This window comes from Scyliorhinus canicula, chromosome 14 (assembly GCF_902713615.1).
Source record: "Scyliorhinus canicula chromosome 14, sScyCan1.1, whole genome shotgun sequence".
In the NCBI taxonomy this organism is placed as follows: Eukaryota; Metazoa; Chordata; class Chondrichthyes; order Carcharhiniformes; family Scyliorhinidae; genus Scyliorhinus; species Scyliorhinus canicula.
The window spans coordinates 55,366,543-55,392,494 of NC_052159.1; the positions used below are offsets into that span (position 1 = coordinate 55,366,543).

Here is a 25,952-nt window from a genome sequence, read left to right on the forward strand (position 1 = left end):
TGCGTCAGCGATTGCTTGAAAAAGGGGCCCAGAACATGGAGGACACAGTAGAGTTAGCTCTAGTTTGAACTCATTCCCCGCGGACCAGGCGACCCCATCGTGGGCCCCCGACCAGCGACAGCCCCAGGCCTGCGCCGCGCGGCCACCCACCCACTATGCAGCGCCAGCGTGTCATTTTTGTGGACAGCCCCAACACCCACGGCAGCACTGCCCGATCCGCAGCGCGACCTGCAGCAGCTGCGGGCGCAAAGGACACTATGCCCGATTATGCCTGGCAAAGTCGAAAGCTCCAAACTCCCCCACAGTCCAGAGCACTCGCCTCCCAAACTCGCAGGCCCCGTAATGCTGCAGCGTGTCTGCCGACTCCGCCCCCACCTGACATGTGCGACTCATGGGGGCCGCCATCTTTTCACGCCATCTTCATCGCCGCCCGCCACGTGCGATCCACAGGGGCGGCCATCTTGGACGCCATCTTCTCCAGCCTCCAGATCTCATCTCGACGACTACGACCTCAGCGGACAGTCAGCACGGGGCCACTCCAGCACAGCTGATCGAGCCACCGACTACTCGCAACTCAACGCAGTCACGTTGGACCAGTCACGTCTGAAACACCTCCAGGGCTCGATGATGTCCGTTAAAATCAACGGGTACAGGACACCGTGCCTCTTCGACTCCGGGAGCACCGAGAGCTTCGTACATCCTGACCTGGTAAGACGCTGTTCGCTCCCTGTCTTCCCTGCACGGCAAACTATCTCCCTTGCCTCGGGCTCACACTCAGTCCACATACAAGGGCGCACCATCGCGACCCTAACGATTCAGGACGCCAGCTATGCTAATTTCCAGCTGTATGTACTTCCCGAACTCTGCGCCCCACTCTTACTTGGACTTGACTTCCAATGTAATCTCAAGAGCCTCACGCTCAGCCTTGGCGGACCCCTACCTCCGCTCACTATCTGTAGTCTAGCGACGCTAAAAATCGACCCCCCTCCACTCTTTGCTAACCTCACTAGAACTGCAAACCCGTAGCCACTCGCAGCAGGTATAGCCTGCAGGACAGGGTATTTATTAGAGCCGAGATCCAACGGCTCCTACATGAGGGAATCATAGAGGCCAGTAACAGCCCCTGGAGAGCTCGGGTGGTGGTCGTCAAGACCGGGGAAAAGTTCCGAATGGTAGTGGATTATAGCCAAACCATGAACCGGTTCACGCTCCTCGATGCGTACCCCCTCCCCAGGATTGCAGACATGGTTAATCAGATCGCCCAGTACCGCATATTCTCCACGGTGGATCTGAAGTCTGCATACCACCAGCTCCCAATCCGCCCGGAGGACCGCCACTACACGGCGTTCAAGGCAGATGGCCGCGTCTTCCATTTCCACCGGGTCCCCTTTGGTGTCACGAATGGGGTCTCGGTGTTCCAACGAGCAATGGACCGAATGGTGGGCCAGTACGGGCTGCGGGCCACGGTTCCGTACTTGGATAATTTCACCATCTGTGGCCACGATCAGTAGGACCACGACGCCAACCTCCACCGATTTCTCCAAACTGCCCAGAAACGTAAACTCACTTATAATACGGAGAAATGCATTTTCCGCACTACCAGGCTAGCCATCCTCGGCTATGTCGTGGAAAACAGAGTCCTGGGCCCCGCCCCGGACCGTATGCGCCCCCTCTTACAACTCCCTCTCCCTCATTGTCCCAGGGCCCTCAAGAGGTGCCTGGGATTTTTCTCATATTATGCCCAGTGGGTCCCTCAGTATGTGGACAAAGCCCGCCCACTATTTAAGACCACTCTTTCGTCTGTCAGCTGAGGCCCGCCACGCCTTCAACTGCATCAAGGAGGACATCGCCAAAGCTGCCATGCGGGCGGTGGAGACCGGTCGCCTTCTGCTCCCGAACCCTCTCCGCTTCGGAACTTCGACACTCCTCAGTCGAAAAGGAAGCTCAAGCCATTGTGGAAGCCATACGGCACTGGAGGCACTACCTCGCAGGTAGGAGGTTTACCCTCATCACCGACCAAAGATCGGTTGCCTTCGTGTTTGACAACTCGCAAAGGAGCAAAATGAACAATGATAAAATCCTGCGATGGAGGATCGAACTCTCCACCTAACCTACAATTACGATATTATGTATCGACCGGGGAAGCTGTCCTGTCCAGCGGCACGTGCGCCAGCACGCAAGACGACCGCCTGAAAACTATCCACAATGACCTCTGTCACCCGGCTCGCCCGAAATCTGCCTTTCTCCACCGAGGAGGTAAAAGCCATCACCGGGGATTGCCCGATCTGCGCGGAGTGCAAACTGCACTTCTATAGACCAGACAAGGCCCACCTGGTAAAGGCATCCCGGCCCTTTGAACGCTTGAGCATCGATTTCAAAGGGCCACTCCCCTCGACCAATCGAAATGTGTACTTACTGAACGTCATTGACAAATTCTCCCGTGCCCCGATATGACCTCCCATACAGTCATCAGAGCCCTGCACAGTGTCTTCACCCTGTTCGGTTTTCCCAGCTACGTACACAGCGACAGGGGTTTGTCCTTTATGAGCGACGAGCTGCGTCAGGACCTGCTCGACAAGGGCATCGCCTCGAGCAGGACTACCAGCTACAACCCCAGGGGGAACGAGCAGGTGGAGAGGGAGAACGCGACAGTCTGGAAGACCGTCCAACTGACCCTCCAGTCCAGGAATCTCCGGACCTCTTACTGGCAGGAGGTCCTACCAGACGCGCCCCATGCAATTAGGTCCCTCCTGTGCACCACCACCAACCAGACCCCTCACGAACGACTATTTGTTTTCTCTAGGGGCACTACCACGGGGGTTTCGCTCCCACCCTGGTTGAGGACACCGGGCCCGGTTATCCTCCGGAAGCACGTCCGGGCACACAAAATAGATCCGCTAGTAGAGAGAGTGCTACTACTTCATTCAAACCCCCAATATGCCTTCATTGAATACCCTGATGGCCGTCAGGACACCGTTTCCCTCCGGGACCTGGCGCTTGCAGGATCCAACTCCACCACTACCACCTCCGAGGTACCCCTCACACTACACCCCACCCAACCCCCTGAGCCCCCGCGCCTATAGGTTCCGTGCCCACGCTCGGCGCCCCCGCGCCTATAGGTTTCCTGCGTCGCCCGTCGCACCGGTCAGGAATGAAGCTTGGGCCGAAAAACCCCCGGAGTCCACCATCATACCCTCACCGACCGTCACCACCCAGCCACCCGAAGAGACTGCAACCCCGGTGCTCCGCCGATCCCAAAGGACGAGTCGGCCACAGGACCGACTCAATTTGTAGACCCGTCACCCCTGCCGGACTTGATTTTTTTTACAGGGGGTGAATGTGGTGAATTATACCGCATTGTAATTCAGCGGCCAGGTCTCTGGCACTGAGTCTGGCTCTGGGGCTCAGAAGGGAAGGGGGGAGCATAGAAAAGCAATAGTAATAGGAGATTCAATGGTTAGGGGAATAGATAGGAGATTCTGTGGTCGCGAGCGAGACTCCCGAAAGGTATGTTGCCTCCCGGGTGCCAGGGCCAGGGATGTCTCTGATCGTGTCTTCAGGATCCTGAAGGGGGAGGGTGAGCAGCCAGAAGTCGTGGTGCACATTGGTACCAACGATGTAGGTAGGAAAAAGGGTGTGGAGGTAATAAACAAGTTTAGGGAGTTAGGCTGGAAGTTAAGGGCCAGGACAGACAGAGTTGTCATCTCTGGTTTGTTGCCGGTGCCACGTGATAGCGAGGCTAGGAATAGGGAGAGAGTGCAGTTGAACACGTGGCTGCAGGAATGGTGTAGGAGGGAGGGCTTCAGGTATTTGGATAATTGGAGCGCATTCTGGGGAAGGTGGGACCTGTACAAGCAGGACGGGTTGCATCTGAACCAGAGGGGCACCAATATCCTGGGGGGGAGGTTTTCTAGTACTCTTCGGGAGGGTTTTAAACTAATTTGGCAGGGGAATGGGAACCGGATCTGTAGTCCAGCAACTAAGGTAGACGATAGTCAGGACGCCAAAGCACGTAGTGATGCAGTGGGGAAGGTAACAATGACAAAGGAGAGTACTTGCAGGCAAGGAGATGGGTTGAAGTGTGTATACTTTAATGCAAGAAGCATCAGGAATAAGGTGGGTGAACTTAATGCATGGATCGGTACTTGGGACTACGATGTGGTGGCCATCACGGAAACTTGGATAGAAGAGGGGCAGAAATGGTTGTTGGAGGTCCCTGGTTATAGATGTTTCAACAAGATTAGGGAGGATGGTAAAAGAGGTGGGGGGGTGGCATTGTTAATTAGAGATAGTATAACAGCTGCAGAAAGGCAGTTCGAGGGGGATCTGCCTACTGAGGTAATATGGGTTGAAGTTAGAAATAGGAAAGGAGCAGTCACCTTGTTGGGTGTGTTCTATAGGCCCCCCAATAGCAGCAGAGATGTGGAGGAACAGATTGGGAAACAGATTCTGGAAAGGTGCAGAAGTCACAGGGTAGTAGTCATGGGCGACTTCAACTTCCCAAACATTGAGTGGAAACTCTTTAGATCAAATAGTTTGGATGGGGTAGTGTTTGTGCAGTGTGTCCAGGAAGCTTTTCTAACACAGTATGTAGATTGTCCGACCAGAGGGGAGGCCATATTGGATTTAGTACTTGGTAATGAACCAGGGCAGGTGATAGATTTGTTAGTGGGGGAGCATTTTGGAGGTAGTGACCACAATTCTGTGACTTTCACTTTAGTAATGGAGAGGGATAGGTGCGAGCAACAGGGCAAGGTTTATAATTGGGGGAAGGGTAAATACAATGCTGTCAGACAAGAATTGAAGTGCAGAAGTTGGGAACATAGGCTGTCAGGGAAGGACACAAGTGAAATGTGGAACTTGTTCAAGGATCAGGTACTGCGTGTCTTTGATATGTATGTCCCTGTCAGGCAGGGAAGAGATGGTCGAGTGAGGGAACCATGGTTGACAAGAGAGGTTGAATGTCTTGTTAAGAGGAAGAAGGAGACTTATGTAAGGCTGAAGAAACAAGGTTCAGACAGGGCGCTGGAGGGATACAAGATAGCCAGGAGGGAACTGAAGAAAGGGATTAGGAGAGCTAAGAGAGGGCATGAAAAATCCTTGGCGGGTAGGATCAAGGAAAACCCCAAGGCCTTTTACACATACGTGAGAAATATGAGAATGACTAGAGTGAGAGTAGGTCCGATTAAGGACAGTAGCGGGAGATTGTGTATTGAGTCTGAAGAGATAGGAGAGGTCTTGAACAAGTATTTTTCTTCAGTATTTACAAATGAGAGGGGCCATATTGTTGGAGAGGACAGCGTGAAGCAGACTGATAAGCTTGAGGAGATACTTGTCAGGAAGGAAGATGTGTTGCGCGTTTTGAAAAACTTGAGGATAGACAAGTCCCCCGGGCCTGACGGGATATATCCAAGGATTCTATGGGAAGCAAGAAATGAAATTGCAGAGCCGTTGGCAATGATCTTTTCATCCTCGCTGTCAACAGGGGTGGTACCAGAGGATTGGAGAGTGGCGAATGTCGTGCCCCTGTTCAAAAAAGGGAATAGGGATAACCCTGGGAATTACAGGCCAGTTAGTCTTACTTCGGTGGTAGGCAAAGTAATGGAAAGGGTACTGAGGGATAGGATTTCTGAGCATCTGGAAAGGCATTGCTTGATTAGGGATAGTCAGCACGGATTTGTGAGGGGTAGGTCTTGCCTTACAAGTCTTATTGAATTCTTTGAGGAGGTGACCAAGCATGTGGATGAAGGTAAAGCAGTGGATGTAGTGTACATGGATTTTAGTAAGGCATTTGATAAGGTTCCCCATGGTAGGCTTATGCAGAAAGTAAGGAGGCATGGGATAGTGGGAAATTTGGCCAGTTGGATAACAAACTGGCTAACCGATAGAAGACAGAGAGTTGTGGTGGATGGCAAATATTCAGCCTGGAGCCCAGTTATCAGTGGCGTACCGCAGGGATCAGTTCTGGGTCCTCTGCTGTTTGTGATTTTCATTAACGACTTGGATGAGGGAGTTGAAGGGTGGGTCAGTAAATTTGCAGATGATACAAAGATTGGTGGAGTTGTGGATAGTGAGGAGGGCTGTTGTCGGCTTCAAAGAGACATAGATAGAATGCAGAGCTGGGCTGAGAAGTGGCAGATGGAGTTTAACCCTGACAAGTGTGAGGTTGTCCATTTTGGAAGGACAAATCTGAATGCGGAATACAGGGTTAATGGTAGGGTTCTTGGCAATGTGGAGTAGCAGAGAGATCTTGGGGTCTATGTTCATTGTTCTTTGAAAGTTGCCACTCAAGTGGATAGAGCTGTGAAGAAGGCCTATGGTGTGCTTGCGTTCATTAGCAGAGGGATTGAATTTAAGAGCCGTGAGGTGATGATGCAGCTGTACAAAACCTTGGTCAGGCCACATTTGGAGTACTGTGTGCAGTTCTGGTCACCTCATTTTAGGAAGGATGTGGAAGCTTTGGAAAAGGTGCAAAGGAGATTTACCAGGATGTTGCCTGGAATGGAGAGTAGGTCTTATGAGGAAAGGTTGAGGGTGCTAGGCCTTTTCTCATTAGAACGGAGAAGGATGAGGGGCGACTTGATAGAGGTTTATAAGATGATCAGGGGAATAGATAGAGTAGATAGTCAGAGACTTTTTCCCCGGGTGGAACACACCATTACAAGGGGACATAAATTTAAGATAAATGGTGGAAGATATAGAGGGGATGTCAGAGGTAGGTTCTTTACCCAGAGAGTAGTGGGGGCATGGAATGCACTGCCTGTGGTAGTAGTTGAGTCGGAAAATTTATGGACCTTCAAACGGCTATTGGATAGGTACTTGGATTAGGGTAGAATAAGGGAGTGTAGGTTAACTTCTTAAGGGCAGCACGGTAGCATTGTGGATAGCACAATTGCTTCACAGCTCCAGGGTCCCAAGTTCGATTTCGACTTGGGTCACTGTCTGTGTGGAGTCTGCACATCCTCCCCGTGACTGCGTGGGTTTCCTCCGGGTACTCCGGTTTCCTCCCACAGTCCAAAGATGTGCAGGTTGGGTGGATTGGCCATGACAAATTGTCCAAAATTCTATGATTAACCTAGGACAAAAGTTCGGCGCAACATCGTGGGCCGAAGGGCCTGTTCTGTGCTGTATTTCTCTATTGGACTATTGGACAATGTCTTGCATTGCGTTGTATTATGTCCTCGCGGGCTCTGTATGTGAGCCGTTGCGCGGCTCTGCCCATAGGGGGAGATGAGGAGCTTGTACTGGGCTTCACCCGTGGCTCCGCCCATGGCTCCTCCCACTAACCGGAAGTATAAAGTGCTGCAGCCGTAAGCCTGCTCTCAATTCCTCTGGTTGCAGGCTGGCTCAGTTGAAAGACTATTAAAACCACAGTTTACTTCCAATCGTGTGTCTAGTGAATTGATGGTCACATCAGGATATTTTCTTGAATGCATTCCATGGACTTGTCCTCTGCACTGTTACTGCAAATTTGGTTTGTCCAATCTATTTGAAGATTGAAGTCCACATTGATTGCTGTATTAAACAGAAAATGCTGGATGAACTCTGCAGATCAGGCAGCATCTGTGGAGAGAAACAAAGTTAATATTTAAGATAAATGATCCTTCTAATTTAGTGTATTACTCTTGTTACACATACCTCTAATTTCCTGATTTATATTCTGTCTGATCCGACAAAACTGGTTGAGGGCCTATAAACTTCTACCATTGTTTTCTGCCCCATGTTCTTTCTTTGTTCCTCCCAAACTTGCATCTTAACATTCTGAGCTAAAATCCTTTCTACTGTCCTTTATTATTATCAGGGAAACCCATCCTCCATTTTTCATTTTCCTATCTCTCCTAAAAGTCAAATATCCAGGAATATCCTCATCTTTGCCACCATATCTCCCTCATAGTAATTAGATTGTAACTATTCATTTCTGTCTCTGCTATTAATCTGTGACATTGCAAATGCTTTGCACGTTACGACCTTGTGCCTTCAGCTTTAATTTATTTGTATTTTCACCTTGTCATCTTATAGTGACTGCCTCTTTCTATTACACACAGCACCATTTTATCCAAGCTGTGCAGCCTCAACATTTATTTTCTTTAAATATTAAATTTAGAGGACCCAATTATTTTTTTCTAATGAAGGGGCAATTTAGCATGGCCAATCCACCTAACATGCACATAGAACATAGAACAGTACAGCACAGAACAGGCCCTTCGGCCCTCGATGTTGTGCCGAGCAATGATCACCCTACATCTTTGGGTTGTGGGGGTGAAACCCACGCAGACACTGAGAGACTGCAAACTCCACACAGACAACGAACCGGGGCTGGGATTGAGCCTTGACACTTAAATTTACTCTCTTTTTGAATTCTCCCCCACCGCTGCCACCAGTGTAGACACTGTTTCCAGCCAGATTAAGTGGATCCTGTATGAATTGAACAGCTCCCTCTTTCCCCAGTGCTGATAGCAGTGCCCAATTATTCAAAACCACAGCCTCCACACCACTGTTTCAACTACACACTTAACCTTCCAATCTGTTTATCCCTATGCCAATTTAAACATGAATCCTAAGACTCCTCACAGTGTTGCAAAACATGAGATGAACTTTACTATGGGACACTTATCAATTCAGCACAACAAAATCGAGAGCATAGTTAACTTGAGTTACTTGAGGACTGAGATTTAACAGACGGAAGCAAAGGATCCTGACCCTAATGTATGTTTTTGTAGGGCAGCACGGTGGCCTAATGGTTAGCACAGCTGCCTCACGGCGCTGAGGTCCCAGGTTCGATCCCGGCTCTGGGCCACTGTCCGTGTGGAGTTTGTACATTCTCCCCGGTTTGCGTGGGTTTCACCCCCACAACCCAAAGATCTGCAGAGTAGGTGGATTGGCCACACTAAATTGCCCCTTAATTGGAAAAAATAATTGGGTACTCTAAATTTATTATTTTTTTAAATGTATGTTTTTGGTCAGAAGGGTAAAGGTAAATGCATTGAACAGTAAAACTTCAAATGGGGAAAAGAATCATACTGATTCACATTGTTTTTCAAATAAGAGGGTTTTCAAAAAAGAATATGGAATCCTAGGTTTCCGAAATGAGAGTTTATGAGCAAAGAGGCTTTTTCTGTACCTATTGTAAATAGATTTAATGAGCCAGTAATTTAGAGGATGGAAGAGGAAGGGCGAGAATAGTGTGTGATAATTTCTGTTTCCTGGTATTCTTGTTTTTTCTCAAATAAATTTAGCGTACACAAATCTTTTTTTTCCAATTAAGGGCAATTTAGTGTGCCCAATTGACCTACCCTGCACATCTTTTTGGGTTGTAAGGGTGAGACCCACACAGGCACAGAGAGAATGTGCAAACTCCACACGGACAGTGACCTGGGGCTGGGATTGTACCCGGGACCCTCAGCGCCGTGGTATTATCATACATGAAGGCAATTTGGGGCAGCACGGTAGCATGGTGGTTAGCATAAATGCTTCACAGCTCCAGGGTCCCAGGTTCGATTCCCGGCTGGGTCACTGTCTGTGCGGAGTCTGCACGTCCTCCCCGTGTGTGCGTGGGTTTCCTCCGGGTGCTCCGGTTTCCTCCCACAGTCCAAAGATGTGCGGGTTAGGTGGATTGGCCATGCTAAATTGCCCGTAGTGTCCTTAAAAAGTAAGGTTAAGGGGGGGGTTGTTGGGTTACGGGTATAGGGTGGATACGTGGGTTTGAGTAGGGTGATCATTGCTCGGCACAACATAGAGGGCCGAAGGGCCTGTTCTGTGCTGTACTGTTCTATTCTATATCTATATACAATGCAGAGTTAATGAAATGTATACAGATAGCCACTAGAGGGAACTAGTCCTATGAGTATATATGGGATGACGCTGAGGCTTATGGGTCAGAAGATAATAGCAGCAGGAGAGCAGTTGTGTACTTGAGAGTTCTGTTAGTTTGCGATAGCACAGTTTAATTCAGTAACCTACCGTGAGAATGTGAACAAATCTTAGTTAGTAGTGTAATGAATTTGTGGTTTTGCTCGTTAAAGTTTTGTGTTCTTTATTCAACACTGCGCATCCAAGCCATCAAGGTAAAACAAGGTACCAGAAGTAGTCCTAGAGTAGATTAATACGGTTTAGGGAGAAAGATAGAATCTCCATTTGAAGAAAGAAAAAAACATGCATAGAAAAATCTCAACTAGACTCCAGTATCAACAACCAGCAGCATCACAAAGAAATATCCAGCTGAAGCTTCATGGAAGGTCTGCAGACTCCAAAGTCATTGAGGACATTGGGTAAAGTAGATGTGAACTGGAAAATATTCAAACGAGTTTGAACAGTACCTCTCAGCCGTAAAACTCAAAAGTGGTCAGTGAGAAAAGATTGCACTGTTACTAAAATGGGCTGGACCCCTGGCTATAGAATTGTATTACTCATTCCACTTTGACCACATCAAACTTATTTTTTTCAACTTCATTCTCATTGGAAAAATTTGATAATTATTGTGAGCTTAAAATAAATGAAAACGACTGCAAAAGCAACAAAAGGTACAACTGGAAGATTCTCTTAAAATGTCCCATGCGAGGAAAGCAACTAAAAAATAGAAGTTCTGAAATATTGAATTGGCAATGTAAAAACATTTTGCCTCTGTTGAAGCTGTGGCACAACAAAAAATTAAGCGCGCTGGAAAAGAGGACCAGTTCACACATGTCCACTTTGAAAAACGACGCGATTCGGGAGTTGACAGTTCTGCGCATGCGCAGAAGATTGTGCATGCACACTTGAAAAAAGAGCGCACTCTGGACGACGATCGATTTGTGCATGTGTAATGGATGTTTGCGCATGATGTGTACATGTGGCAACGCCCACTGAAGAAAGAAATGCCCAGCAAACAAAAAACTATGTTTAAACTGCAGCAGACTGAATCATTTTGCCTCAAGTTTTCAGCATGAAAAAAGAAAATTTTCACAAATCTATCCACTTTATTTGCAATTCGTGACAAAGTGATCACAAGTAGCAAACAAGCTGTGCAGGACAAAAGCGAGACTGATAGATCTCAGCTGGACTGTACAAAGGCTGACAATCAGAGTGCAACAATGAATAGGTCAAGTGAGAGCACATTAATTGTGAACAGCCTACAAGAAAATGACTTTTTGGAGAAGTTGACCCCAGATGAGAAGCACCAAACGATACATCAGATCATCCAACAGGAACTGATATCACAAAGCCTGACGAGATATCAGATAATCTTGAGGACACGGATGGTAAACAGATTAGAATTGGATCAACCAATCAACAAGGAACTATCTTGTGCGCACCAAGAATAAGTTATGGTACTACAGTATATATTCAGAGGTACGACTGTGATACCAAAAGACAATTCAACGACACATGGCGCTTGAATGACAACAAAAGTGTTGAAATTTGCAGTCACACTTAACAGAACAAACAGTAAGCAATCCAGATGGCAACAGAGCAAGGGACTGCAGGACAGCGTGTGAAACACAGCTACCGGTCGAGGTAACATGGACAAATGCGTGTGTAGACAGTACAAAATTCACGCATAATGGCACCAATGTCAGGAAGAATAGGATATTATTTAGACAAAAAAGAAGTCATGCCAACAAATTTAATGAGTTGGTATTTGCTGTAAAACCAGAAACCAAGCAGGCAAAGGAAACATAAAAGCAACATCACAAGCACAGAAAGAAACATGGTTCAACCATTCGAACATTTGATGGATTGGACTGATGACTTGGTGCTGTAACACACTACCACAGTGAAGACTGAGTGCATACTCAAATTTGTGGACTGTAAAAAAAAGTTTGAACAGTTTAAATCATTGTTAACTAGTACTCAATGCGTGTGATGAGCAAATAATGATGTTGATATACGTTTGTAACAATCGCCAATTCTCTTGCAGACAAGAACCAGGAACAAGGAGGATAGTATGACATGTATAGTCATTAGTAATGGAACAGGATGATGCATTTCTGATTAATACTGCATGACATAAGAGTGAAAGAAAAATGTCTTAAAAGTGTAATAATTTTTCTTTAGAAAGAAAGGTGGATGTGGTATTATCATACATGAAGGCAATGCAAGGGTTAATGAAATGTGTACAGACAGCCACTAGAGAGAGCTAGTCCTATGAGTATATAAGGGATGAAGCTGAGCCTTGTGGGTCAGAAAATACGGAAAGACAAATGAAGGTGGTAGCAGGAGTGAGGAATTAGGTAGAGAGAGCAGTTGAGAGTTCTGTTACTTAGAGATAGCATAGTTTAATACAGTAACTTTTTACTTTAAGAATGTGAACAAATCTTAGTAGTGTAATAAATTTATAGTTTTGTTCGTTAACAAAGCTTTGTGTTCTTTATTCAACACTATGCATCCAAGCCATCCAGGTAAAGCAGAATAGAGAACAGCACAGTCTCCGTGAGACAGCAGTGCTAACGACTGCACCACCATTTCCTGCCTCTTCTGCCCTCCCAGACAGTACATTCCAGACTCCTACCACACTCTGGGTGAAACAATTTTTCCTCATTCCCGCTAAACCTCTTAATAATAATCTAATAATCTTTATTATTGTCACAAGTAGGCTTACATTAAGACTGCAATGAAATTACTGTGAAAATACCCTAGTCGCCACACTCCGGCACCTATTCGGCTACACTGAGGGAGAATTCAGAATGTCCAATTCACCTAATGGTCTTTTCGGACTTGTGGGAGAAACCAGAGCACCCGGTGGAAACCCACGCAGACACGGGGAGGACTTGCAGACTCCGCACTGACAATGACCCAAACCGGGAAACGAACCTGGGCCCCTGACGCTGTGAAGCAACAGTACTAACCACTGTGCTACCGTGCTGCCCCTCACTTCTGCCCCTCATTTTTAAATTATGCCCCCTCGACCAGAACTGCGCACACTGCTCCAGCTGTGGCCTAACCAAAGTTTTGTACAAATCCAAATTGACCTCCCTCTTGTAATTTATGCCGTGACTGATAAAGGCAAGTGTCCCGTATGCTTTCTTAACTACCCTATTAACCTGTTCTGCCACCTTCAGAGACCTGTGGATCAACAGTTCTCTGTTCCTCTGAACTTCCTAGTGTCCTGCCATTCATATAAACTACATCAACTGCACTACCCTCATCTACACACCCAATCACCACCTCAAAAAAATCAATCAAATTCGTTATGCATGACCTTCCTCTGACAAAGCCATGTTGACTATCCCCGATCAAACCTTGCCTCTCCAAATGGAGACTAATTCTCTCTTTCAGAATTTTCTCTCATAGTTTCCCTACCACTGATGTGAGACTCGCTGGTTTATCTCTACCATCCTTCTAGAAAGGTGGAACCACATTAGCCATCCTCCAATCCTCTGGCACCGCCCAGTGGCCAAAGAGGAATTAAAAATTTGTTTCCGAGCTCCTGTAATTTCCTCCCTTGCCTCCCACAGCAGCCAGGCATACAACTCATCCGAACCTGGGGATTTGTCCACTTTAAGTCCGTCACTTCTCCAATACCTCCTCACACAAGATGATGACCGGTTTGGATAAGGTAGACAAAGTACAGCTATTTCCACTAGCTAGTGGTGCTAGAGCTAGAAGATTGAAGGTTTTGGGTGAAAAGACGCAGGGGCGATGTGAGAGGCAACCCTTTTATGCAAAGTGGTAATTGCTGCTCACAAGGGTGATGGAAGCAGAGGCAATGAATGACATCAACAGGAAATTGGATGGGCAGTTGGCAGAAATAAGCTTACATGGCTTTGGAGATAGATTGGGATCATGGGACTGATCTTGAATTGCTCCACAGAGAAATGGTGTGTTCCCAAGAGGTCGAATGTCCTCTTGTGGCATAATGACTCTAATTTTCTGACTTCATTATGTTTTACTAAGTTAAAGACGCAATACAAATACAAGTTGATATCTGTTTCAGAAACCTGGTACAGATGCATCTTCTTTGCTTAAATTTCTTGTGTGGCAAAATTATGACCCATTTATCGCAATTTTTTTGATTTTGTGTATGCATTCAAAAGTATGATTAAAATTTAATGTTTATTTTTAATTTGCAATTTACCTTTTTTTGCCATAGTATATTGATAATTTAATCTGTGTACCAGATGCTGCAAATTTATGATGCAGAATTAAGGACTCCTCACGATACAAGACACAAATTTAGCAGAGAAAACTTGACTGTTAATCAAATGACTCCATTCGGGAACAAATCTGAGAAAGAAAATGGGTGAGATGTGATCTCTCATTTCAGTACTTCAAAATTGGTACTTTAAATCTCTTGCTGCTCTGTATTGGGCAAAAAAATTATTTACAACTGTGGTAGTATGACTAGGGACATTACAGTACCCTAGAACCGAGCTGCCATTGGTGCAGAAGACGCGCTGCCCATTGGCCCAGGCAAGTCATGTGCCTCTCTGTTGATTGGCTGAGGCAAGTCATGTGCCTCCCTGCCGATTGGCTGAGAGGTAGGTAGCTCCGCCTACGAGGCTGGCAGTCGGCCTTTCTCTCAGTACGTCTACTGCCGGGCACATATCTTGTGCATTAAAGCCTGTCGCTTGGAACTACTTCTCGTCTCGTGTCCGATTGATGGTGCATCAACAACTAATGCAATTCAAGCCTGCAGACCCTACCTTTTCCATCAGAAACATCACTGCTTCAGAGTTGGGGTCAGTTGAGCATAGGTTATCCTTTTTGTTGCACTGTAGCCTACATGAGGTTTCAACTTTTGGTGCTGTTTTCAAGCTTAACCCAAGATAGCGACTACATGGAAGAATGTGCTGCCGTCCTTGCCAGGCGCATTATGAAAACCCTACATATGAAAGAGCAAGCATAACCAAGCCCAATCTTGATCACTCCTGGTGTTCATTTCAGTTGAGATTCTTATTTTTTTATTCTCCTCAATTTCCACATTTTTATCAAATACACAACAAAATATAACCAACAATAACAAATACAATATCAATCCCCCAACCAGCGTCCCGTTCAATATATAAACCCAAACACTCGTACATTCCAAATACAACAAAACAAAAAGGCCAAAAGAGAATCAACGGTCATCCCATAAACAATGTGCTCAACTCGCCCCCCACTAATGTTCGATGGCATCCAATTCTTAAAAGTGCCCTTCCATCCTCCCCCCTCAGCTCAAACTTCACCTTCTCGAGCGTCAAAATTCCAACAGGTCCCCCCGCCAAGCCGGAGAAGCTGACCTCCACACCAGCAGGACCTACCTCCGGGCAATCAGCAAGGCAAAAGCTAAAAAATCTGCCAACGCACCTGCCTGCAGCCTGAGCTGGTCCGACACCCCAAAAATGGCTTCTAGAGGCCCTGGTTCCAAACTCAGGGGCGGAATTCTCCGCTCCCCCCGCGCGCAGAAAAATCGCTGCTCGCCGTTTTTCACGGCGAATGCCAATTCTCCGAGCTCGATGGGCCGAGCGGGCCGACCCTTCACGCCCATTTCACCACGGCAGCAACCACACCTGGTCGCTGCATTCGTGAAACGGGCGGCAGATGCCTGTTTGGGGCATCTAGGGGCCCGATTTGGATGGGAGCACCGCGCCTGTACTCCGGAGGGGACAGGCCCGCTATCGGTGCCCACCGATCGTCGGGCCAGCGTCCAAAACGGACGCACTCTTTCCCCTCCGCCGCCCGGCAAGATCAAGCCGCCACGTTGTGACGGGCGTCGGTGGAGAAAGACGGCACCGCGCATGCGCGGGTTCATGCCGTCTGCGCGGTGATGTCATCCGCGCATGCGCGGGTTGGAACCGGCAATCCGCGGATGACATCATGAAAAGCGCCGTTCGCGCGTCATTTCTGGCGGCCGAGGTTGCGGCCGGGAACGACGGGGGCCCGCTCCTAGCCCCCCGGGTGGGGGTGAATTAGGTGCGGGGAGCGGGCCCCGAGGGCGTTGTGAACCACGGCCGAGTTCACGACAGCCTCCGCGATTTTTGGCCTTAACGAAGAATACCGCCCCACATATACCAACCTGAGATGACCTTAAAAATCTCCCTCCAATACCCCTCCAGCTTTGGGCAGGACCGAAACATGCGACTTGATAGAGGTTTATAAGATGATCAGGGGAATAGATAGAGTAGATAGTCAGAGACTTTTTCCCCGGGTGGAACACACCATTACAAGGGGACATAAATTTAAGATAAATGGTGGAAGATATAGAGGGGATGTCAGAGGTAGGTTCTTTACCCAGAGAGTAGTGGGGGCATGGAATGCACTGCCTGTGGTAGTAGTTGAGTCGGAAAATTTATGGACCTTCAAACGGCTATTGGATAGGTACTTGGATTAGGGTAGAATAAGGGAGTGTAGGTTAACTTCTTAAGGGCAGCACGGTAGCATTGTGGATAGCACAATTGCTTCACAGCTCCAGGGTCCCAAGTTCGATTTCGACTTGGGTCACTGTCTGTGTGGAGTCTGCACATCCTCCCCGTGACTGCGTGGGTTTCCTCCGGGTACTCCGGTTTCCTCCCACAGTCCAAAGATGTGCAGGTTGGGTGGATTGGCCATGACAAATTGTCCAAAATTCTATGATAACCTAGGACAAAAGTTCGGCGCAACATCGTGGGCCGAAGGGCCTGTTCTGTGCTGTATTTTCTCTATAACTCTCTATGTGAACATGATTTGCGGGGCTCCTTCCACAGCGCTCACACACATTCTCCACTCCCTCAGAGTCGGCTCATCCATGCCCTCATGACGTGTGCCCCATACATGGCCTTCAGCTGGATCAGCCCCACGAGGTTGAGGTATTTGCCCTCTGGAGTACTTCACACCACAGACCGTCCTCCATAACCTCCCTTCACTCGTCCTCCCACATGATTTTAATCCCCAACAACATCAGTTGGGATTCTGAACAGGTCATTTTAAAACTATTGTTTAGCAAATATTAGGAAAAAACTATTTGATAAAATTAATTTCTTTACTCTGCATGCTAAATGATTGACATAACCTTGCAAGGAAAGTAAGTGAGCAAAAATATTTTGAGTTTTATTCAATATACCGATGACATGGTGGATTAGAGAACCGTCAATAAATCTTTTCTCATTCAACGACATGGCTTGGTTTATCAAGCTGGAGAAGGTTAAGTTTGCCCTGAAGGGGTCGGTACAGGAGTTCTTTCGGCGGTGGCAGCCCTTCTTGATTTCCTGGCGAAAGGGTAGAGGGTGGTCAGTCTCAGCAGCAACCTGGGGGGGGGGGTTTCGGGGCTGGTTAAGGGGGATTGTTTTTGCGACGGTGGGCTTGTTATATTCTTCTTTCTTGTATTGTTGTTTGTTATTATTTATTATTCTGTTTTTGGGGGGGAGGGGAGTTCTTGTTTTGGTGTAGAACCACACCTTGTCTACTTTAACTGTGGGGAGAAAATTTGTTGTTGAAAAACTTGAATAAAAATTATTTTAAAAATTTTTTAAAATCTTTTCTCATTCCAGGCATATGAACTGAAGTGCCATATTTATTGTGGCTTTTCACATTTTATGTCAGTATTTCTGTACATTAACTGCGCTATAACATGAAATGTAAATCAACTTGGGTGGTGTGCTCATTTAACAAGCAAAACCAGAGAAAATGTGAAAAAGGAGGAGAATAAAAATAAGTATTTTTTAAAACCAAGCAAAACCAGCATAAAACTGCAGAATTAATGGTGCAGTCAACACTGTAGCCTAGTTATGTGGTACCAAAAGTTATGATATTTATTATTTTGGTGTTCAAGAAACATTTGGATTGATATCACCTTATGTTCCCTTTTAGTTTTTTCAGAATGTGACAGTTTTTCCATCTTTGACAACCTTGAAGAAAGGAATTAAACAGACCTGATAACGATAAAGGAATACATGGATTCAGCAAATTAAGACAGAGCATTGCAAAATGTTTTGGCCGTTATTCCAATGGAGATGTGCAATTCGGTTGGCTTCGGAACCACACTAGGGTGAAGTAGGCTATGTAAGCGGTGCTGCAGCAAACGTTTTGTTGTTGAAGTACAGAAAATGTTTGCATATTCCCATCATATTATAAGGACAATTCAGGTTGTAATTGAGAATGAATCTCAAAATGAATTGAAAAAAAATATTTTAGGTGTTTAAATCCATGGATATATTATACGATGGTAGAATACTGAAAGCTGTCAAACAGACATTTAACATGTGATTGTGCATTTGTCTCCTTTCCAAAACATTGCAAATCTCTTAGTGACCAAAATTCTATAATTCTGTTTGAACTTATGAACATAGTTTGTGAAATCTTCATTGTTATTGCATTTTAATCAGAAGTCTTCAATAAGTAACTAGCTTTAGAAGAACAGTAACAGCAGAAAATTGGGAGTAAAAACCCAAATCAAACTACATCTCCATATGTTTTTGTCCTTCTAGCCTCAACTTTTATTTTGCAATTTTTCCTTTACATTCAAAGTTATACATCAGTTGATCAGAAGGTCTACTGCCATTTTAAAAACTCATTTCAACTTGGATTTTTTAAATGACAGTTAAACTTGACTTGCAGTTTTTTTTTTTGTTACCTTATTTTGGTTACGTTTTTGGTTTCAAAGATCATGTAAAATTTTGTGATCCAGGCCAATGAATTGTAGTTAACATTTTATTTTTTAATGTGTATTTTGGGAATAAACTTTGTGGAACAACCTTTGCTTGATTTTAATATTTGCACATGTGATGGAAGAAAATTTGGAAAATACGGACTTCCGGTAGCGGCCATGTCCGAATAGGTCACGCACACGGCAGCTCCCGCCGGGATCGGAGTTTCGGGCCTTTAAACGGAGCAGCAACGGCACTTTGGTGGTGATTCCTGGCATGGCAAAGGATGCTGGAGAGGTCCCCCCCCTGCCACTGCTGCATGGAGGGAACCAGGAGCGGGGCCGTTAAAAGAGTGATTGCGGGGAAGTAAGCGGAGCGGGTCAGGGAGGAGAAAATGGCGGCCCGGGTGGACCAAGCAGCATGGGCCCAGTGGTTGAGAGAGCAGCAAGAGTTTCTGAGAAACTGCTTCGTAGAGCTGAAGACGGAGATGGCCCCTATGAAGGCCTCTATGGAAAAGATGGTGGAGACTCAGAAGGTGCAGGAGAAGGCGATTAAAGAGGTGGAGAGGAAGGTATCTGATAATGAGGGTGAGATCCTGGGCCTGGCAGTCAGAGTGGAGGCGCACGAGGCCCTACACAAGAGGTGGCAGGAGAGACTGGATGACCTCGAATATAGGTCTAGGAGTCACAACCTGCGGATTCTGGGCCTCCCTGAAGGTGCGGAGGAGGCGGACGCGAGCACGTAGAGTCCTCACGAGGAAGCCTAGGGCGAACGAACCACAGAGGGCGATGGTGATAAGGTTCCACTGCTTCACAGACAGGGATCGTGTCTTACGTTGGGCAAAGAAGGAGCAGAGCAGTAAGTGGGAGAACTACGAGATTCGCATATACCAGGACTTGGGAGCTGAACTGGCTAAGAGGCATGCGGGATTCAACCGGGCTAAGGCGGTCCTCCACAGCAAAGGGGTGAAGTTCGGGCTCCTGCATCCGGCGAGGCTTTGGGTAACATACCATTACTTTGATACGCCGGACGAGGCGCGGACATTTATTAAGCAGGAAAAGCTGGACTCGAACTAAAGGGCAGCTGCACGTGGGTGAAACACTCTGGCGGGGATGTGTAACCGGTTGGTGGCCTGATGTAAGATTTGTAGTAGAATTTAAGTTATTCGCTTTTCTTTTTCTGGGTTTTTTTCTGTATTTCTCTCGGGGGGCGGGGTAACGCCCGGGTTGTGTTTTTCGTTGCACGGGAAGAATCTGGATGGCTCTTGCCCTCTTACCGAGGGGGGGTTGGGGGCCCAAAGGAGGAGACAATAGTAAGTTTGGAGGTAGAGGCGGGAGCGGCCGGGGTCAGCATGGGTCAGCTGACTTACGGAAGCGTAATGGTGGGAAATCATTGCTAAGCCGGTGCTTGGCACGGGGGGTTGGGATTGGGGGGAATGGGGTGCTGCTTTGCTGCCTGAAGGGGAGCCAACTGTTGGGGGCGGATGGAGAGTCGGGCTGGGGGGCCTCCGGCGGGAGGGCTGGAGCGAGCAGGGGGACGCGGGCACGTGGCTGGCCGAATAGGGGAGATGGCTAATCAGCGGGGGGGGGGGGGTCAACCCCCCACCCCCCACCCCCCACCCCCATCCAGGCTGATCACGTGGAATGTGAGGGGTCTGAACGGGCCGGTCAAGAGGGCCCGCGTGTTCTCGCATTTAAAGGGATTAAAGGCGGACGTGGCCATGCTGCAGGAGACGCACTTAAAACTTGCTGACCAAAACGAGGTTAAGGAGGGGATGGGTGGGCCAGGTGTTCCATTCGGGGCTGGATTCAAAACCAGAGGGGGTGGCAATTCTGGTTAGTAAACAGGTGGCATTCGAGGCAGGGAGTATTGTGGCGGGCAAGGGGGGCAGGTATATTATGGTGAGTGGCAAGCTGCAGGGGGCCCGGGTGGTATTAGTGAACGTCTATGCCCCGAACTGGGACGACGTGGAATTCATGAGGTGCATGCTGGGTAAAATCCCAGACTTGGAGTCAAGTAACTTGATCATGGGGGGGGGACTTTAACACTGTATTAGATCCGGCATTGGACCGGTGTAAGTCCAGGTCGGGAAAGAGACCAGCGGCGGCCAAGGCGCTGTGGGAGTTCATGGATCAGATGGGGGGCGTGGACCAATAGAGATTCGCATGGCCAAGGGTGAAGGAGTTCTCCTTTTTCTCCCACGTCCACAAAGTCTACTCGCGGATTGACTTTTTTGTGTTGTGCAGGACATTAATCCCGAGGGTGGAGGGGGTCGAGTATTCGGCCATTGCAGTCTCGGACCATGCCCCGCACTGGGTGGACTTGCGACTGGAGACTGGATGTGGGACTGCTAGGTGCGAAGAGGTGTGTGGGCGGATAAGGAGGAGCATCCAAAACTATGTGACAACAAAAGACTCAATGGTTTGGGAGGCTATGAAGGCGGTTATTAGAGGGGATTGGATTTCTATTAGGTCCCACAGAGGGGAGAGGCTGGTGGGAGAGATGCTTAGAGTAGACAGGAAGTACGCGGAGACCCCCAAGGATGGGCTGCGAAAGGAGCGCTGGAGATTGCAGGCGGAGTTCAATTTGCTGACCACTGGGAAGGCGGAGGCACAGCTGAGGAATGTGAAAGGGGCAGTCCACGAGTATGGGGAGAAAGCAAGTAGGATGCTGGCGCACCAACTTCGCAGGAGAGAGGCGGCCAGGGAGAATGGGGGAGTGAGGGATGAGGAAGGTAATACAGTCTTGGGCCCGGAGAAGATTGATGAGGTGTTCAAGGAGTTTTATTGTAAACTGTACGAGTCCGAACCCCCGAGGGAAAGGGAAGGGGTGAAGCAATTTATGGATCAATTGAGGTTCCCAAGAGTGGACGAAGATCTGGTGGAGGGACTGGGGGCCCCGATTAAGTTGGAGGAGATAGTTAAGGGCCTAGCAAGTATGCAGTCGGGCATGGCCCCGGGTCCAGACGGGTTCCCTGTAGAATTTTATAACAAATTCTCAGAACTACTGAGCCCACTCCTGCTAAGAACCTTTAACGAGACAAAGGAGAGAGGAACCCTTCCCCTGACGATGTCGCAAGCCTTGATCGCGCTCATTTTGAAGAGGGAGAAGGATCCACTTCAATGTGAGTCCTACAGGCCGATAACGCTCCTGAATGTGGATGCCAAACTACTGGCAAAAATCTTTGGCTACCAGAATAGAGGACTGCGACCCGCAAGTGGTTTAGGAGGATCAGACAGGTTTCGTCAAGGGCAGGTAATTGAACACAAATGTGAGGAGGCTCCTGAATATTAATTTTTTTAAAAATCTAAATTTATTAAGATTTTCACAAAATATAAACAACAAAGCAATATTAACAAAACAACCGTGGTAAAAACCCAAGACCAACACCCACCCAACTTCAAAAGCAACTGCAAACAAAAGAAAAAAAAACACCCAAACAACAAAAGGGAAAGAGATAACACCCGCCACATCCCACAAACCCATGTACACAGTTCTCCCTCCCACCGAACCAAACCGCCCCCCCCCCCCCCCCCCCCCCCCGGGGTTGCTGCTGCTGCCGGCCTATTTCCCTACCGTTCCGCCAGGAAGTCCAGGAAAGACTGCCACCGCCTAAAGAACCCTTGTACTGAGCCCCTCAGGGCTAATTTCACCTTCTCCAATTTAATAAACCCCGCCATATCATTGATCCAGGCCTCCACGCTTGGGGCCTCGCATCCTTCCATTGAAGCAAGATCCTCCGCCGGGCTACTAGGGACGCAAAGGCCAGAACACCGGCCTCTTTCGCCTCCTGCACTCCCGGCTCCACTGCAACCCCAAAAATTGCGAGTCCCCAGCCTGGCTTGACCCTGGATCCTACCACCCTCGACACCGTCCTTGCTACCCCCTTCCAAAACTCCCCCAGCGCTGGGCATGCCCAGAACATATGGGCGTGGTTCGCTGGACTCCCCGAGCACCTAGCACACCTGCCTTCGCCCCCAAAAAACCTACTCATCCTCGTCCCAGTCATGTGGGCCCTGTGCAGCACCTTGAACTGTATGAGGCTAAGCCTTGCACAGGAAGAGAAGGAATTCACTCTCTCCAGGGCATCCGCCCACGTCCCCTCCTCAATCTCCTCACCCAGCTCATCTTCCCATTTCCCCTTCAGTTCCTCCACAGAGGCCTCGTCTACCTCCTGCATTACCCGGTATGTGTCCGAAATCCTCCCTCTCCCGTACCCCACGTGGGGGCAGCAAGGGGAACCCCTCCACCTGCTGCCTGGCAAACGCCCTAACCTGCATGTACCTGAACATGTTCCCCGTGGGGGAGCCCAAACTTCCCCTCTAACTCCCCCAAGCTCGTGAACCTCCCCTCCACAAACAGGTCCCTCAACCTCCTAACCCCTACCCTGTGCCAGCCCAGAAATCCGCCATCAATGCTCCCTGGCACAAACCGATGGTTCCCCCGTATCGGGGCCTCCATCGAGCCCCCCACTTCTCCCCTATGCCGTCTCCATTGCCCCCAAATTTTGACGGTAGCCGCCACCACCGGGCTCGTGGTATACCTCATTGGAGGGAGCGGCAACGGCGCTGTTACCAGCGCCTCCAGACTCGTGCCCACACAGGACGCCACCTCCATCCTCTTCGATGCTGCCCCTTCCCCGTCCATTACCCACTTACGCACCATCACTGCGTTGGCAGCCCAATAGTACCCACAGAGGTTGGCCCTCCTGTTGACCTTCCTAAAAAAGGTCTTCGGGATAAGGATGGGGAGGCACTGGAACAGGAACAAAAACCTCGGGAGCACAGACATCTTAACGGACTGCACCCTCCCCGCCAGTGACAGTGGTAACATATCCCACCTTTTGAACTCCTCCTACATCTGCTCCACCAACCTCGTGAGGTTGAGCTTGTGCAGGGCCCCCCAGCTCCCAGCCACCTGGACTCCTAGGTACCTGAAGCTCTTCCCTGCCTGCTTCAGTGGGAGCCTACTAATCCCCTCCTCCTGATCCCCCGGGTGCACCACGAACAACTCGCTCTTCCCCAGGTTCAGCTTATACCCAGAGAAGCCCCCGAATTCACTAAGAATCCTCATCACCTCCGGCATCCCCCCCCCACCGGGTCCGCCACATACAGCAACAGGTCGTCCGCATAAAGCGACACTCGATACTCCTCCCCACCCCGCACCAGGCCCCTCCAGTTCCCTGACTCCCTCAACGCCATTGCCAGGGGCTCAATTGCCACGCAAAGTGCAAGGGGGACAGGGGACACCCCTGTCTCGTCCCCTGGTACAGCCGAAAGTACTCCGACCTCCTCCTATTCGTGGCTACACTCGCCATCGGGGCCTCATAGAGCAACCTCACCCAACGGACAAACCCCTCCCCAAACCTCTCCAACACCTCCCACACATACTCCCACTCAACCCTATCAAAGGCCTTCTCCGCATCTAATGCCACCACTATCTCCGCCTCCCCTTCCACAGCCGGCATCATAATAAGGTTGAGGAGCCTTCGTATGTTTGTATTCAACTGCCTTCCCTTCACAAACCCCGTCTGGTCCTCATGAATGACCCCTGGCACACAATCCTCTATTCTTGTGGCTAGGATCTTTGCCAGCAGCTTGGCGTCTACATTTAGCAGCGAGATCGGCCTATATGACCCACACTGCAGAGGGTCCTTGTCCCGCTTCAGGATCAAGGAAATCAGCGCCCGTGACATAGTTAGGGGCAAAGCCCCCCCCCCTCCCTTGCCTCGTTAAAGGTCCGGACCAACAGGTCCGCATACCTTTTATAAAATTCTGCCGGAAACCCATCCGGCCCCAGCGCCTTCCCCGACTGCATGCTCCCTATCCCTTTAACCAACTCCTCCAGCTCGACGGCACCCCCAGTCCCTCCACCTGCCCCTCCTCCACCCTCGGAAATCGCAGCTTGTCCAAGAAGCGCCCCATTCCACCCCCCTCCACCGGGAGTTCAGACCGGTACAGTTCCTGAAGACCCCATTAACATCTACCCCCCTCCGCACCACCTTCCCAGCTCTATCCGTCACTCCCCCAATCTCCCTGGCCACGTCCCGCTTTCGGAGCTGGTGTGCCAGCATCCTGCTCGCCTTCTCCCCGTATTCATACACCGCCCCCTGTGCTTTCCTCCACTGAGCTTCCGCCTTTCTGGTAGTCAATAGGTCGAACCTGGCCTGAAGGCTACGCCTCTCCCCCAGCAATCCCTCCTCCGGAGCCTCCGCATATCTCCTATCCACCCTCACCATCTCCCCTATCAGTCTCTCCCTCTCCCTCTGCTCCCCCCTCTCCCTATGGGTTCGGATGGAAATCAACTCCCTTCTAGTCACCGCCTTCAATGCCTCCCAGACCGTCCCCACTCGGACCTCCCCGTTATCGTTGGCCTCAAGGTTCCTCTCAATACACCCCCGAACTCTCTCGGCCACCTCCTCATCTGCCAGCAGCCCCACCTCCAAGCGCCAGAGCGGACGTTGGTCCCTCTCCTCCCCCAGCCCGAGGTCCACCCAGTGCGGGGCATGATCTGAAATGGCAATGGCGGAGTATTCAACATCCTCCACCCTCGAAACCAGCCCCCTGCTCAGGACAAAAAAATCAATCCTCGAATAGGCCTTATGCACGTGGGAGAAAAACGAGTACTCCCTGGCCCTTGGCCTCGCAAACCTCCAGAGATCCCCCCCCCCCCCCCCCACATCTGGTCCATGAATCCCCTCAACACCTTAGCCGCCGCCGGCCTCCTACCCGTCCGGGACTTGGATCGATCCAATGGGGGATCCAGCACCGTGTTAAGGTCCCCCCCCCCCATGATCAGGCCCCCACCCCCCCACCTCCAGGTCCGGAATGCGTCCCAACATACGCCGCATAAATCCCGCATCGTCCCAATTTGGGGCGTAAACATTCACCAACACCACCCGCTCCCCCTGCAGCTTACCACTCACCATCACATACCTCCCGCCACTGTCAGCCACCACATTTAACACCTCAAACGTCACCTTCTTCCCCACCAGGATCGCCACCCCCCCCGATTCTTCTCATCCAGCCCTGAGTGAAATACTTGGCCCACCCATCCCTTCCTCAGTTGAACCTGGTCCGCCACTTTCAGGTGTGTCTCTTGGAGCATGGCCACATCCGCCTTCAGCCCCTTCAAGTGCGCAAACACCCGGGCCCGTTTGACCGGCCCATTCAGCCCCCTCACATTCCAGGTTATCAGCCGGATCAGAGGCTCCCTGCCCCCCTCCCCTGCCAATTAGCGATAACCCATCCCCTGCCCACCACTGGCCAGCGTCCCCCGCTCTGCCAGCTCCCCACGGTGGCAACTCTCCCCCCCCCCCCCCCCCCCCCCCAGCACCCCCTGCATCCTCCAGCTCCTTCCCGACCGTTTCAGCAGCAACCACCCCACCCCCAGGCTAGGACCCCTCCTAGTTGCGCCCGTCCCTCCATAGCA

General features: G+C 49.4%; 1 protein-coding gene across 1 annotated transcript in view; it reads left to right on the forward strand.

Annotated features, from left to right (window-relative positions):
* The window catches only part of ska3 (spindle and kinetochore associated complex subunit 3), a 75,326-nt gene extending 56,697 nt beyond the window's left edge, over positions 1-18,629 (forward strand). The window contains exons 9-10 of the mRNA XM_038817938.1: positions 14,097-14,218; positions 17,747-18,629. Of these exons, the coding sequence (XP_038673866.1) occupies positions 14,097-14,218; positions 17,747-17,801 (177 nt within the window). The 3' untranslated portion in view covers positions 17,802-18,629. The remainder of the gene's footprint in view (positions 1-14,096; positions 14,219-17,746) is intronic.
* The last annotated feature ends 7,323 nt before the right edge of the window (positions 18,630-25,952 follow it).